This window comes from Urocampus carinirostris, chromosome 11 (genome assembly GCF_059441175.1).
Source record: "Urocampus carinirostris isolate Australia breed hairy pipefish chromosome 11, RoL_Ucar_1.0, whole genome shotgun sequence".
NCBI classification, from domain to species: Eukaryota; Metazoa; Chordata; class Actinopteri; order Syngnathiformes; family Syngnathidae; genus Urocampus; species Urocampus carinirostris.
In genome coordinates, this window is record NC_142359.1 from 40,605,750 (window position 1) to 40,621,466 (window position 15,717).

Genomic DNA, 15,717 nt, shown 5'->3' on the forward strand with positions numbered 1-15,717 from the left:
CTGAGGAAGTAAAGTCGGCTTTGCCCTTTCCTACATAGAGCTTCTGTGTTGGCAGACCAGTTCAGTTTGTTGTCCAGCTGCACACCCAGGTATTTGTAGGTCTGGACAAATTCTACACATTCTCCCTTGATGGTTACAGGAACCGGGTGAGTTCTGGTTCTCCTGAAGTCCACCACCATCTCTCTGGTCTTGGTGGTGTTTAGGTGCAGGTGGTTTGCGTCGCTCCATTGGACAAAGTCCTGAATCAATTTCCTGTACTCCTCCTCCTGCCCATTTCTGATACATCCCACGATCGCAGTGTCGTCGGCAAACTTTTGCACATGGCAGGCCTCAGAGTTGTACTTAAAGTCCGATGTATATAGAGTGAATAGGAACGGAGAGAGAACGGTCCCCTGCGGAGATCCTGTGCTGCTAACCACAGTGTCCGATGTACAGCCCCCCTGTTTCACATACTGGGGTCTGCCTGTCAGGTAGTCAGTAATCCATTCTACAAGGTGTGAGCTAACTCCCATCTCTGTCAGTTTCCTACTCAGTAGCAGAGGCTGTATGGTATTGAAGGCACTGGAGAAGTCCAAAAATGTAATCCTCACAGCCCCCTTCGCCCTATCCAGGTGAGAGAGGGATCGGTGTAACATGTATACTATAGCATCCTCCACTCCCACCTTCTCCTGGTAAGCAAATTGCAGTGGGTCGATAGCGTGACGGACCTGTAGCCTCAGGTGGTGCAGCAGCAGCCTCTCCATGGTCTTCATCACATGTGATGTCAGGGCGACCGGCCTGAAGTCGTTGAGTTCCTCAGGTCTTGATTTCTTTGGGACTGGGATGATGCAGGATGTTTTCCACAGCTGAGGGACCCTCCCCTGTTCAAGGCTCAGGTTGAAGATGCGCTGTAGAGGGTCTCCCAGCTCAGACGCACAGGCTTTCAGCAGTCGGGGGGATACTCCATCCGGACCAGCTGCCTTGCTGGTTCGTAGCCTTCTCAGCTCTCCACACACCTGGGCTGAAGTTATTTTTAGTGGGGGGATGTCTTCCATGCTAGTGTCCAGAGGGGGAGGGGGAAGGACAGCTGCATTACTCAGGGGTGAGGATGAGGCGGAGTGGTCAAACCTGTTGAAAAAGTTGTTCAACTGGTTGACTCGCCCCACATCTATATCCACAGCCACACCCTGCTTGTTGAGGTTTTTGTGTTTTTCCTTGCCCTCATGTTGGTTCCAGATCAAGGGATGGTGTAATAATAGTCTTAAAAATAGTCTGTGTAATAACCTGTGCAGCCCTTTTAGACTCTTTGTGATTAAGGGCTATACAAATAAAAATGACTTGACTCCTGAGCTACTACCACCCATTTCTAACTACTTGCAAATTACTGTACATACCTGCAGAGAAGCTAGCCTCTTAAAACTGTTTTTTTCTTAAAATGGCCATATAATAAAAATAAAAAGAAGGAAATGTTTTCTAGGTATTGTCCAAGACTTCCAGGCATGATGTAATGTAAACATAATTTCACAAACAAAAAGACCAAAATTCAGCACGCTTTTACAATGAATTCCGTAATTATGTTTACCACATTTATTTTATTGTTCCTGCATACGCGACAGCCCATTCCAACAAGCTGCATACCATGCACCAAGAAAATATGGACATGTAAACTGACCCCCTGATTTCAGTACTTATTTAGATAGATAGATAGATAGATAGATAGATAGATACTTTGTTCATCCCCGAAGGGAAATTCACATTTCCAGCAGCATCCCTGAGCTGAGAACAATCGAGAACAATCGAAAATAACACGGGAGCTGCTGGAGTGGCTGCCATTCGTGACGGCGCCGGAAGAAAAGATTCAATTTGAATCATTTACAAACAAACAAACAATTGAATCATGTACAAACAAACAAACAAAATATTCATGTTTCAATAAGTGGAGTGTTAATAAAATATTTCTGATACTGATATAACCAGATAAAACTAATTTTAAGTTACCTGTCCAAATGAATGTTGTGCCATCTCACCTTTCCCACTCTCTCTCCTGCAGTTGACTTGCTGCTGCTCGCTCCTGAAACTAATACTTACCTCTTTGTGTATTGCCTGCATATGGCGACACCCTCTTTCAGCTTGTCTGTCAGAACCTTGATCTCCTCCTAAAATGCTTAATACTCAATGTACGTAGCACTTGCAATAATTATTTGCGTTTGGGGAAAAAAACTAGACTGTTACCTTTCAAACAAGAGCAAAACTGTCCATTAGCAAAACTGTCCATTACGCTCATTTACTCTCAAACCCCGCACCCCTAATGCAATTATATACGGTAGGGAGAATTATCTTATGACAAAAAATCCAGTGTCCTCATTTTCTTTGCTTCAGATGACGTAACTTTATTCAGTGTACTTTAAAGGTACTTTGTGTAATGTTTGACCACTAGATGGCACTGTATTGTCTAAGGCAGTGTTTTCAACCTTTTTTGAGCCAAGGCACACTTTGTTTTCATTAAAAAATGTTAAGGAAAACCCTCTGTCGAAAAAGTTTAAAAATAATTTGAGTTTCATGTTTTTTTTAAAGCTTATATTATCGCGATGCATAAACTGACAGTGTAATTTTTTTATTTTTTATTATTTGTGGTCTCCATGATGATAATGATTTTGGTTAATAATCTATCTGTAATTTGGGGTAATGTGTTTTTTCTTTTTCTTTTTTCCAAAAATAACAACAAATATTACTTAAATTCAGCAAAAAATGACCAGTGGAACAGAAAAAAAATGTTTTACTATGTCCTTTTAATCCAATTTTGGGTAAAATAATTTCAATAAACAATACCAAAAAAAGAAATATTTTATACTGTTAACTTTTTCTTTTTAGCTAATGTGATTATGGACCTTGGTCAAACCTACCGTTTCTTTCTAAAGTACTTGAAAAAGTTGTGACGCAGCAGCTGAATGATTTTATATCCGAGAACAATCTTTTTGAATCCATGCAATCATGATTCAGGGCTAACCACTCTACTGAAACAGCCCAGATTAAGGTAACCATTGATCTTCTACTGGCAATGGACTCTGGCGCTTCATCACCCTGTTTGAATTTAGGCCTAAAACACACTTCTATTCCAAAGCATACGAATAACCTATATTTTATGTTGACAATATATGTACATTATTTGTTATTGCAACATCGACTGCAGCCTGGTCATCATGGAAGGCGGATTACTTCATGTGTGGTCCCTTCTCAAGGTTTCATTTTCCTAATGTTGAGGTTTTTAAGATTTCCCTTGCCCTCAAGTAGGTTTTAGATCAGGGGATGGTGTAATAATAGTCTGTGGTTTCGCAATAATGTGTGGTTGTGTAGCCGTTTGAGACTCTTTGTGATTAAGGGCTATACAAATAAACATGACTTGACTTGACTTTTTTTCAGTGCCACCCTAAAATCGTCTAGAAAAACAATAAACATAATACAAATCCATAATGAAATAAAATTATGTGCAGAACAAAAAAATGTTTTTTGCCTTTTTTGGTTTATCTCTCTCTCTCATCAGCTGCACCGCTTATCCTCAGTAGGGTCGCGGGGGTGCTAATAACAAATACAATTACCAAAATAATATGCAAGATTTTAAGTTTATTTATGCCAATTATAACAAATTTCTCAAAAAAGTCATGAAATGTAATTGTGCTACCCCATGAGAAGATAATTAGTTAATAAGAAGAAAATAAATATTGTAATCTGCTGCCACCTCCTACTATGGATGAATGTTACAGTTACTCGGCTGATCATTGGAAGAAAGCAGGTAATGAACAAAGACATTCTTTTTTGCAAAGAGAAAATTGGGCACACTAGACAAGCAGCTCAAAGCTAGTGAAAATCTATGACAAACTGTAGGGTATCTATGTCATTTCAAGTCAAGTCATTTTTATTTGTATAGCCCTAAATCACGAAGAGTCTCAAAGGGCTTCACAGATTATTACACTATATTACACAGACTATTTTTCAGCCGACGAGAAGAGTAGGTTATTCATATGCTATGGAGTAGAAGTGAGTTTTAAGTTTAGATTTAAACATTTCCACTGAGGTTGCAGATCGGATCTCAGGGGGAAGAGCATTCCACAGCACCGGTGCCCGGATGGAGAACGCTCTCGAACCAGCAGAACACTTCTTTGCTATGTGTGATCAAAAGGGTGCCAAGTGTCTTGGAAGGCCTGTTAAGAACTTTTAAGAATCTGATTTTCTCAAGCTTCACGTTTTGCAATATTTCCTAAATCCATTTGTTTTGTGTTGAAGGGGATTTACGTGTCCATTTAAGGAAGATGAGTCTCCTCGCATGCAGGGTGGAAAAGGAAATGATGGTTTGTGATGGTCTATTGACGTGGTAATGTTGGGACTCCAACAAGGGTCTGGGTTTATTGGGAAGCCAAGAACTTTACTTAATGTATGAAAAATTTAGAACAAAAAGTCATTAAATTCGGGACAAGACAAAAACATATGTCTGTTATCGGCTGTTGATTGTTTACATGTGTTGCAAGAGTGTGGACCGTATGGGAAAGATTTTGTCAGTTTTGAGTTGGTGAGATGACTTCTGTGTAGGATCTTACATTGGAGGAGTTCGTGTTTTGCGCAAATAGATTGCTTTTTGGATTGCTTATTTGCATACTTAACAGCATGCTGTGCGTGAATTTCTTCTGCGTTTTAGCTATCGTTTGTATTTTCTGTGTTCTAACCTAGTTCATTAAAATGTCATTTTTAAGCAGAATTGTTTTATTTGTTTCATACCAAATGATTGGTCGGACATACAGTGCATCCGGAAAGTATTCACAGCGCTTCACTTTTTACACATTTTGTTATGTTACAGCCTCATTCCAAATTGTATTAATTTAATCTCTTATCTCAAAATTCTACACAAAATACTCCATTATGACAATTTGAAAAAGTTTTTTTTTTTTTTACTTTTTTTGAATTTATTAAAAATAGAAAACTAAGAAATCACATTTACATAAGTATTCACAGCCATTGCTTAATACTTTGTTGATCCACCTTTGGCAGCAAATACAGCCTCAAGTCTTTTTGAACATGATCCCACAAGTTTAGCACACCTATCTTTAGGCAGTTTTGCCCATTCTTCTTTGCAATAAGTCTCAAGCTCGATCAGGTTGGATGAGAGACGTTTGTGCACAGCCATTTTCAGATCTCTCCAGAGATGTTCGATCGGATTCAAGCCTGGACTCTGGTTGGGCCACTCCAGGACATTCACAGAGTGGTTCTGAAGCCAATCTTTTGAGATCTTGGCTGTGTGCTTTGGGTCGTTGTCCTGCTGAAAAATGAACCTTCGCCCCAGCCTGAGGTCAAGAGCGCTCTGGAGCAGGTTTTCATCCAGGATATCTCCATATATTGCTGCATTCATTTTTCCTTCTATCCTGACTAGTCTGCCAGTTCCTGCTGCTGAAAAACATCCCCACAGACCACCATGCTTCACTGTAGGGATGGTATTGGCCTGGTGATGAGCGGTGCCTGGCATTCACACCAAAGAGTTCAATCTTTGTCTCATCAGACCAGAGAATTTTGTTTCTCATGGTCTGAGAGTCATTCAGGTGGTTTTTGGCAAATTGCAGACGGGCTTCCATGTTCCTTTTACTAAGGAGTGGCTTTCGTCTGGCCACTCTACCATACAGGCCTGATTGGTGGATTGCTGCAGAGATGGTTGTCCTTCTGGAAGGCTCTCCTCTCTCCACAGAGGAACGCTGGAGCTCTGACAGAGTGACCACCGGGTTCTTGGTCACCTCCCTGACTAAGGCTCTTCTTCCCCGATCGCTCAGTTTAGAAGGCCGGCCAGCTCTAGGAAGAGTCCTGGTGGTTCCAAATGTCTTCCATTTACGAATAATGGAGACCACTGTGCTCATTGGGACCTTCAAAGCAGCAGAATTTTTTCTGTATCTGTATCCAGATTTGTGCCTCAAGACAATCCTGTCTCGCAGGTCTACAGACAGTTCTTTTGACTTCATGCTTGGTCTTTGTGCTCTAACATGCACACTCAACTGTGGGACCTTATATAGACAGGTGTGTGCTTTTCCAAATCATGTCCAATCAACTGAACTTACTGCAGGTGGCCTCCAATTAAGCTGTAGAAAGATCTCAAGGATGATCAGTGGAAAAAAGATGCACCTGAGCTCAATTTTGAGCTTCATGGCAAAAGCTGTGAATACTGTTGTAAATGTGATTTCTTAGTTTTCTATTTTTAATAAATTCAAAAAAAGTAAAAACAAACTTTTTCACATTGTCATAATGGAGTATTTTGTGTAGAGTTTTGAGAATAGAGATTAAATTAATACAATTTGGAAAGAGGCTGTAACATAACAAAATGTGTAAAAAGTGAAGCGCTGTGAATACTTTCCGGATGCACTGCATGTCAATAATTTCAATTATTTATAAGCACTTATCAAACCTTGAAAATGCAACAATAAAATTCTAACATTTTCAAAGATTTCAAGCGCCTGTATGAGCCCCGTGTGTAGTATGCACCTGTCTTTTTGGGTGCGAGCTGTAGGGGGCGAAGACGCATTATAGAACAATGCTGTATAAACTAATGCCGGCTCCAGTTAATCCAAAGGAAAGATGAAATGCAATAGCAAAGCGTAGTCGCCAAATTCAATAATTTCCAATCATTGAAAGTGCAACATTAAAACACAAGCATTTACAAGGATTTCAAGCACCCGTGCAAACTTTGTGTAAATTGTGCTTACATAACTCAAAGTTTTACTGGGTCTCATCTACATAAAAAAAACCTCACCATGTGTCTGTCAGCGGGGCAGATTAATTTGCCGACGGTTTTGAAAGGGGGCTCCATCCCCGCAGAGATCAGCAAGGGCATGTAATGATACTGCTAATGATGAATTCAAATTGCCGGAAATAGCTAGTAACACATCAGCAGAGGTGGAGGCTCCCCGTTGATGTTCAGCCTTCTAAATAACTTGGGGAGGAAAAAAGACGAGTGCTTTATGGAGTGGGTTGAGCTTAATTAAGAGCTGATATCAAAGACTTTACTCGTGCTCTCTTGTGGCATTAAAGCTTCTTTGTAAGGTTTGGAGCAAAGTGCTTGTTACCATTCCTGATGAAATTATCAGATGAGAGGCGGTCATTAAGCCTCACCTTCTTATTATGAGGGCTTATTAAAAGCCGTCTGGCCGTCGTAATGTTGATAAACAAATACATGTATGTATTAGGGATGGACCGATACGTTTTTTTCAGAGCCGATATTGATTATATTTATTAAGAGGAGGCTGATAAACAATATTTGAAGCTGATTTTCATTTGCTGTAAAAGCTTAAAAAATGGCCCAATAACTACTCAATAATGAAAACAAGAATCAAAGAATATTTGTTGTAAATTCAAGTAAAAATAAAAATTTCTGGAACCTTTTACAGTAATATATTACAATTTCAACACAACTATCTATCTATCTACCATGGTCATATCCCTGAAGAGGGGTGACCGACAGCAAGAAAAACACATAAAATAACAAAGAAAATAAAAGGAAAAAACAACACACACACACACAAAATTTTTAGGACCATGGCCAACCCAATTGCCCAAACACCCAAACAAGTTAGGCACCTCGGCACCTAAGTTGGTCATGCTTTCATCCCTCCAGATGAAATGGGACACCAGACACAACTAATATGACTAATCTTTCATTCAAACCAAAAACTAAGAGTGCAGGAAATAAAATTAGGCTTTGCAGCAACTCGTAGAAAGATACATAAAAATGTAACGAGCTCCTTGAAACTTTAACAATAAATAATTAAAATTCTCAATACCACCAACTTAAAACGAATGTGCAACGGAGTTTCATGGGAATGCTCGAATTGAAAAGTGTGGGCACTCCCGTTTTAGATCCACATTGACAGACTGATGTTGTAAGAGCTCATCATTTCCACTTTATCTTTAGCGTGTTTTCTCTCTCAATCATAAACAGACACGCTTGATTGATGAACTAATCTTATAGTAAGAGCTAGTACATCAGTCTCTACCTGAACGTGTTTCCCCAGGACAAGTTAACTACACTTTTGACACTGTCTCGTGATCACACACACGCTTTTCTATCACATTCTCACTGTGAATGTGTGACTCTGGAGTGACATGCCCAATTTCGTTGTCACAATATGTTAACCCATTTTGTAACAATGACAATGAAGGTATATTCTATTCTATTCTAATATTATATTATAATCCATTCTATTCGCGCCCCCTGGGGACTCCCTCGTACTGCTGGGAGACTTCAACGCTCATGTGGGCAATGACAGTGAGACCTGGAGGGGCGTGATTGGGAAGAACGGCCCCCCTGACCTGAACCCGAGTGGTGTTTCGTTATTGGACTTCTGTGCTCGTCATGGTTTGTCCATAATGAACGCCATGTTCAGACATAAGGGTGTCCACATGTGCACTTGGCACCAGGACACCATAGGCCGTAGTTCGATGATCGACTTTGTCATCGTTTCATAGGACCTGCGGCCGCATGTTCCTGACACTCGGGTGAAGAGAGGGGAGGAGCTGTCAACTGATCACCACCTGGTGGTGAGTTGGCTTCGATGGTGGGGGAAGATGCCGGCTCAACCCGGCAGACCCAAGCGTGTTGTGAGGGTCTGTTGGGAACGGCTGGCGGAATCTCCTGTCAGAAGAAGTTTCAATTCACACCTCCGGCAGAACTTCGCCCATTTCCCGAGGGAGGCGGGGGACATTGAGTCTGAGTGGACCATGTTCCGCGCCTCCATTGTCGAAGCGGCTGATCGGAGCGGTGGCCGTAAAGTAGTCAGTGCCTGCCGCGGCGGCAACACTCAGACCCGATGGTGGTCACCGGCGGTGAGGGATGCCGTCAAGCTGAAGAAATCGGGCCTTCCTGACCTGTGGGACTCTGGAAGCAGCTGGCAGGTATCAGCTGGCCAAGCGGAATGCGGCTTCGGCGGTTGGCGAGGCAAAAACTCGGGCATGGGAGGAGTTTGGCGAGGCCATGGAAGCCGACTTCCGAACGGCTTCGAGGAAATTCTGGTCCACCATCCGGCGTCTTAGGGGGGGAAGCGGTGTGCCATCGACACTGTGTATAGTGCCGATGGGGCGCTGCTGACCTCGACCCAGGACGTTGTGAATCGGTGGGCGGAGTACTTAGAAGACCTCCTCAATCCCACCGGCACGTCTTCCTCTGGGGAAGCAGAGCCTGAGGACTCTGGGTTGGGCTCTCGTATCACTGGGGTTGAAGTCACTGAGGTTGTCAAAAAACTCCTCGGTGGCAGGGCCCCGGGGGTCGTTGAGATCCGCCCGGATTTCATTAAAGCTCTGGATGTTGTGGGCGTGTCATGGTTGACGCGCCTCTGCAACATCGCGTGGACATCGGGGAGAGTGCCTCTGGACTGGCAGACTGGGGTAGTGGTTCCCGTCTTTAAGAAGGGGGACCGGAGAGTGTGTTCCAACTACAGGGGAATCACACTTCTCAGCCTCCCTGGTAATGTCTATTTTGGGGTACTGGAGAGGAGGGTCTGCTAGGAGGTCGTATCTCGGATTCAGGAGGAACAGTGTGGTTTTCGTCCTGGCCGTGGAACACTGGACCAGCTCTACACACACTGCAGGGTCTTTGAGGGTGCATGGGAGTTTTCCTGTCCAGTCTACATGTGTTTTGTGGACTTGGAGAAGGCAATCGACCGTGTTCCTCGGGAGGCCCAGTGGGGGGTGCTTCGGGAGTATGGGGTACCGCACAGTCTTATCCGGGCTGTGCGGTCCCTGTATGCCCGGTGCCAGAGTCTGGTCCGCATTGCCGGCAGTTAGTTGGATCCGTTCCCGGTGAGGGTTGGGCTCTGCCAGGGCTGCCCTTTGTCACCGATTCTGTTCATAACTTTTATGGACAGAATTTCTAGGCGCAGCCTTGGCGGGGATGGAGTCCGGTTTGGGGGCCTCAGCATTGCGTCACTGCTTTTTGCAGATGACGTGGTGCTGTTGGCTTTCTTAGGCCGTGATCTTCAGCTCTCGCTGGAGCGATTCGCAGCCGAGTGTGAAGCGGCCGGGATGGGGATCAGCACCTCCAAGTCCGAGGCCATGGTTCTCAGTCCGAAAAGGGTGGTATGCTCCCTCCGGGTCGGGGAGGAGGTCTTGCCCCAAGTGGAGGAGTTCAGGTATCTTGGGGTCTTGTTCACCAGTGAGGGTAGGATGGAACGGGAGATCGACAGACAGCGTGCGGTGCAGCGTCTGCCGTCATTCGGACCCTGTACCGGTCCGTCGTGGTGAAGAGGGAGCTGAGCCGAAAGGCAAAGCTCTCGATCTACCGGTCGATCTACGTTCCTACCCTCACCTATGGTCATGAACATTGGGTCATGACCGAAAGAACTCGATCCCGGATACAAGTGGCCGAAATGAATTTCCTCAGCAGGGTGGCTGGGTTCTCCCTTAGAGATAAGGTGAGAAGCTCAGTCATCCGGGAGGGACTCGGTGTAGAGCCACTGCTCCTCCGCGTTGAGGGGAGACAGTTGAGATGGCTCGGGCATCTAATAAGGATGCCTCCTGGACGCCTCCATCGGGAGGTGTTCCGGGCATGTCCCACCGGCAGGAGGCCCCGGGGGCGGCCCAGGACACGTTGGAGAGACTATGTCTCTCGGCTGGCTTGGGAACACCTCGGGGTTCCGTCGGATGAGCTGGAGGAGGTGGCTGGGGATAGGGACGTCTGGGCTTCCCTTTTAACGCTGCTGCCCCCGCGACCCGACCTCGGATAAGCGGAAGACAATGGATGGATGGATGGATTCCATTCTATTCATTAGCAGAGCTGTGCCTCTCCAGCTGCAGGTCTCTCCTGCTTCACTGACTGCCCTCCCGGTTGCTTATCAAATCAGAAGGTGCGGGGTGGGAAGCAGGAGAGAGGGAAATGGAAGGAGTGTTTCAAGTTAATTTCATGAGAGCAGTAGTGTGATTGGGAGAAAGACTTAATACTATTGTCGTGAATGAAAAAAAAAATGCCGATACTTCCAAATATCGGCGCCGATATTCATCCGGGCCGATAATCGGTCGACCTCTAATCTGAATGATGTCACCTGTCACAGAAATACGTAATGCCGCATATTATTGGAAACTCTTTGGAATCAAGCTAAAGATACCGTAAGATAATGATTTTTTTAATCATAATTTTTAATACTGCTGTTAGCCTCTGGCCTTTTGAGTGACACCCCTCTTGGCTTATAGCAGGCTTTTTTCAACAGTACAAAGCCCGCATTAGCCAGTAAAGGCCTGTTTGATAAAACAGAAATCACCTCCGGTAGTTCCAAATATCTTTAGCCACAAATAACCGATTGAAATTGTCAATGACACATTAGTTAGCCAATGAAATTCTGAAGAGAAAGTTCAAATAAGACCCCAAAACGAAAGTGCACAACGCCAATCGTGATTCATTTATACCCACCATTATTACGCGCAAGTGTGCACAATTATTGGTTGACTTCTGGAAAGAGAAGTCAAACATATACAACTCTTTCAAAATGTCTATAACATCGGTCAAAGTAAAATACAAATTTGCAAAGTGTTGAGGGCTGTAAATAGGTCTTCTGCGAATGGCCACTTTTGGAAATGCCTAGCCATGCTCTTAAAAAATGTTCAAAATACAATATTTAGTTTTTCAGATTGCGATCAAATTTTACAAGGTACCAGGTAAGGCTTAAAACTGCTGTCTCACCTGTTTTTTAAGACGCCCATTCTACACTCATCTGCAAGCATTTGATAACAAAAGAATTTTGTCGAGAATAAAATTCTGTTTCTATGTGTTCCAACTCAGATTACTTAATTTTAGTAGCACTTGCAGTGATTATTCCAGTTTGGGACCAAACTTCAGAGTGCTACCTTTCAAAAGAGACAAAAACTGTACATATTCTCCAAACAGCTCAAGACAGCATTCATTTTACTTTGGGTGTGTCTTGGATTAAGGTTTTAAACCAATTTTACAGGAAGGTTAATAAAAGAACGGCTGTACATGTCAATCACTGCTATAAACTAGTTCATATACTGCAATCTCATGGAAAAATATACATAAAACAAATCAGAAAATGTATGGCATTTACGAGACATCAATTAACTAAATTCATTTGAGTAACTCGTCATTTTAAAAACACTACATTTGAGTGACATATTTGGCTACTCAGCGAATGCCTACCTGGAAACATTTCTTATTGCCTACATAAGACACATGAAGGCGACAAAAAATGTTTTTGTGACCTGATGAAACGAAACCCACAAACCTTCAGAAGTTCCTCAACACAAAGATGCCAGCAGGTGTGGCCAAAATTGCAGTTTCAAGTTAGAAATTATTTTGAGTAAATAAGTGTTTTCTGTTTTTCTTCTTATTCTCCCACTTTTACAGCATTCAGACTTAAGAATCGGTCTTGTTTTGTTGACTGAAGCTTTTGTGGGACGCAATGTGGGGTGATAATACCTGCCAACACAGCCGCTTTACACATCAGACTACTGCTTTTCGCACATTAAAAAGCCTACCGCTTTAAAAAGTTTTAGTTTTAGTTTTCAAACAAGCAAATTTTTTTCTTCATTTTTAATTTTTCTTTAAATATTATGGAGACTGATTGTGTTTGCACATAAAAATACTGTTTTTGACGTTTGAGTCGTACAGACAGACCTCACGGGCAGGCTTCAAGATCTATAAGTAACATGTTGTCTTTAACTTTGCCTTGCTGACGAAACCATGACCAACTTAGGTGCCTAACTTGTTTGGGTGTTTGGGCTGGCCATGGTCCAAAAAATGTTGTGTGTGTTTTTTGCTCTATTTTTCCCTTTTATTTTCTTTGTATTGTATGTGTTTGTCTTGCTGTCGGTCACCCCTCTTGAGGGATATGACGTTGGTTGGTTGGTAGGTAGGTAGGATAGTCTTTAACTTGCACTTCCTCTTTTCCATTCATATCATTAATCCTTGTCTCAACAAGTAGTTTCTTTGACTAATCTTTGGTCAATTAAATCGAATAAATTAATTATTTAATTAAATCCAGGCTTGAAGCACACCCATATTCTATAGCTTATGAATGATCTATATTTCATGTTGACAATGGCTGTTTATTGTATGTTAATGCCCTTACAACATCCATTGCAGCCTGGTCATCCTGGAGGGGGGATTACCTTATGTGCCGTCCCTTCTCAAGGTTTTTTCCTCTGTAGCGTTTCAATGCTGATAAGCGCACAGCCAAGTTTGCTGTGTACCTTTGACCGATTTGATAGAGTATACAGTACATAGGGCTAAGATTCGAATATAGTTTACAGTTTTTTTAGATTTTCCTTTCTTTTATGTAGGTTTTAGATCAGGGGATGGTCTGTAATCTGTAACTGTAGTCTGGACAGCCCTTTGAGACATCTTGTGATTAAGGGCTGTACAAATAAATATGACTTGACAAAAGGTTTTTTTCTTTATTTCTTTGTTCTCTTTTTTCTCTTATTTGTCATTTTATTTTCTTATTCTTTTTTCCCCTCATTTTTCATGTATTCTTTTCTTTCACTCATTTTTCTTTCTTTTGCATTTTTTTCTTTCTTGTCCTCCTTTTCTTTTTTCTTCCTCTTCAGTTTCATTATTAATTTCGTCTTTTTCTCAATTGTTTTTCACTTCTTTCCCCATTTTTTCCTTACTTTTTTAAAATTTTCCCCTTCTCATCTTTGTTTTCTTCTTTTTCATTCATTGATGTTTTTCTTTTCCTCCCCTTCTATTTTCTCTCTTTTTCATTTCCTTCTTCTTTTCCTTTTCTTCTTTTTTCTCTCCTTTTCCGTTTTTTGTATAACTCTTCTTTCTTTCTTACTGTTGCATGATGCAATACAGCGACATCTATCAGTCATATAATACACACCTACATTTTTAATAAAACCAAAAACGCTACACTTCCATAGCTTTTGCAAGGCATTATCGCCATCTACTGTTAAGGAGTGTCATTGACCCTCAGTTATTTCCTTTTTTTTTAGCATTATCTTGCCGATGAAAAGGCCTTTAACCCACTAAACACATGTCTGCCACCCACTTTTATGTCCCAACCCGTTAAAACATCACTGTTCTAATTGACTCACCAGTCAGTGTGCTGCTCATCAACAACAAGGAGGATCTTGGGTTTTCGGACCGCAGGCTTTTGAGGCTGGCCACTTCCTGCCAGAGCTCCTTCAGATGTCGTCCCTGTGGAAGCCGCCGCCTTGGCGTGAGCGGCAGCCGCCACGTTCTGCGCCATCTGGGCGCTCTTCACCACGCTAGAAAAGGAACTGAGGAAGCTGCCGGGGTTCAAACCCTGAGCCGTAGCCTGTGCCTGAGCCGATATCAGGGTGGGTGTGCCCAGGGGTTGTCGCCGCTCCGTGGCCGGGGAGGCTGGGGAGGAGGTGGAGGATCCAGGCGGGGTCGGCCTCTGAAGATCCATCATGTAGCCATTGGGAAGGTTGGCCACAAAGCTGCTGTCTGACAGGCGCCGGCGAAGGTAGTTCATGACGAAGGAGGTGTTCTGGGAAAGAGTCCTGAAAAATATGGGCAGTCAAGAACTACATGTTAAAATGGGAACGGGAAGAGGATTTTACGAGTAGTCAGAGTCAGAATTAAAGTCAAATATTGGAGTTAGATTTGCGGTTGACATTTGAGTTGGAATTGGGTTTTGCAGTTGAACTTTGTCCGAATTGGAGTTCGAATTGTTATTGGATTCTGAGTCAGTCAGGATAGGGGTCAAAATCAGGCTCGGAGCAGAAATCAAAGCCAGGATCTAAGTCAAAACTGGAGTATGGATTGGAGTCAGCAACGGAGTCAAAGTTGTAGTTCAAACATGAGTAGAAATTTCAGTCTGAATCAGAGTCTGAAATGGAGTCAAAATTCAAATCAGAATTTGAGTCAGTAAGAATTGAAGTTGTATATTGGGTAGGAATAAGAATTTCAGTCAGATTTTGAGTCGGATTCTCAGTTGAGATTTCAGTTGGAGTTGTGTTTGCAGTGGATGATTGTCAGAATTGGAGTAGGACACAAACTCACTCAGGAGTAAAAAAGAAGGTTGGGATTTAAATCAAAATCAGGATCCAAGTCAGGATCATAGTTGGAGTACGAGTTGGAATCAGAATTAGGGTTAGCGTTAAAATCAAATTTGTGATTCAAGTCAAAAGCAGAGTATGGATCAGAGTCGATATCAGAGTTATAGTTGTAGTTGAAATTTGAGATAAAATTTCAGTCTGATTCAGAGTTGAAGTCAGATATTGAGTCAGAGTATGAATTTGAGTCAGATTTGAGTTGAAGTTTGTCGTAATTGGAGTCGGAATTATAAGTGGATTTGGAGTAAGTCATAGTCAGAGTTATAATCAGAATTGAAATCGAGGTCGGAATCGAAATTGAAGTTTGGATCAAAGTCGGGATTGGAGTCAAGATAAGAGTTAGAATAAAACTAGTATTTGCATTTGAAATTTCAGTCTAAGTCGGAATTGGAGCCAGAAATTGAATCAAAATTAGAGTTGGAACTGGAGTTGGGTTCAGAGTCGGAATCAGAGTCGAAGTTGCAGTTAAAATTTTAGTTGAAATTTAAGTCTGAGTCGGAATTTGAGTCAGAAATTTTGTCGAGTTGGTATTCAGAGACGGAACTAGAGTCGGAATTGGAGTTGGATTTTGAGTCAGATTTGGAATCAGAATCACAGTTGTAATTTAAGTCGAAATTTGTTGAAGTTGGGAGTCTAAGTCAGAAATGGGATAAAAAAAAATGTAGATCCAATTGGAGACAA

The 15,717-nt window shown here is 42.4% G+C and overlaps 1 protein-coding gene across 2 annotated transcripts in view; it reads right to left on the bottom strand.

Annotated features, from left to right (window-relative positions):
• syn3 (synapsin III) overlaps window positions 1-15,717 on the bottom strand; it is a 208,297-nt gene that overhangs the window by 150,130 nt on the left and 42,450 nt on the right. For both annotated transcript variants that reach the window (XM_088348464.1, XM_088348463.1), the window contains exon 2: window positions 14,050-14,481. In XM_088348464.1, the coding sequence (XP_088204590.1) occupies window positions 14,050-14,453 (404 nt within the window). In that variant the 5' untranslated portion in view covers window positions 14,454-14,481. The remainder of the gene's footprint in view (window positions 1-14,049; window positions 14,482-15,717) is intronic.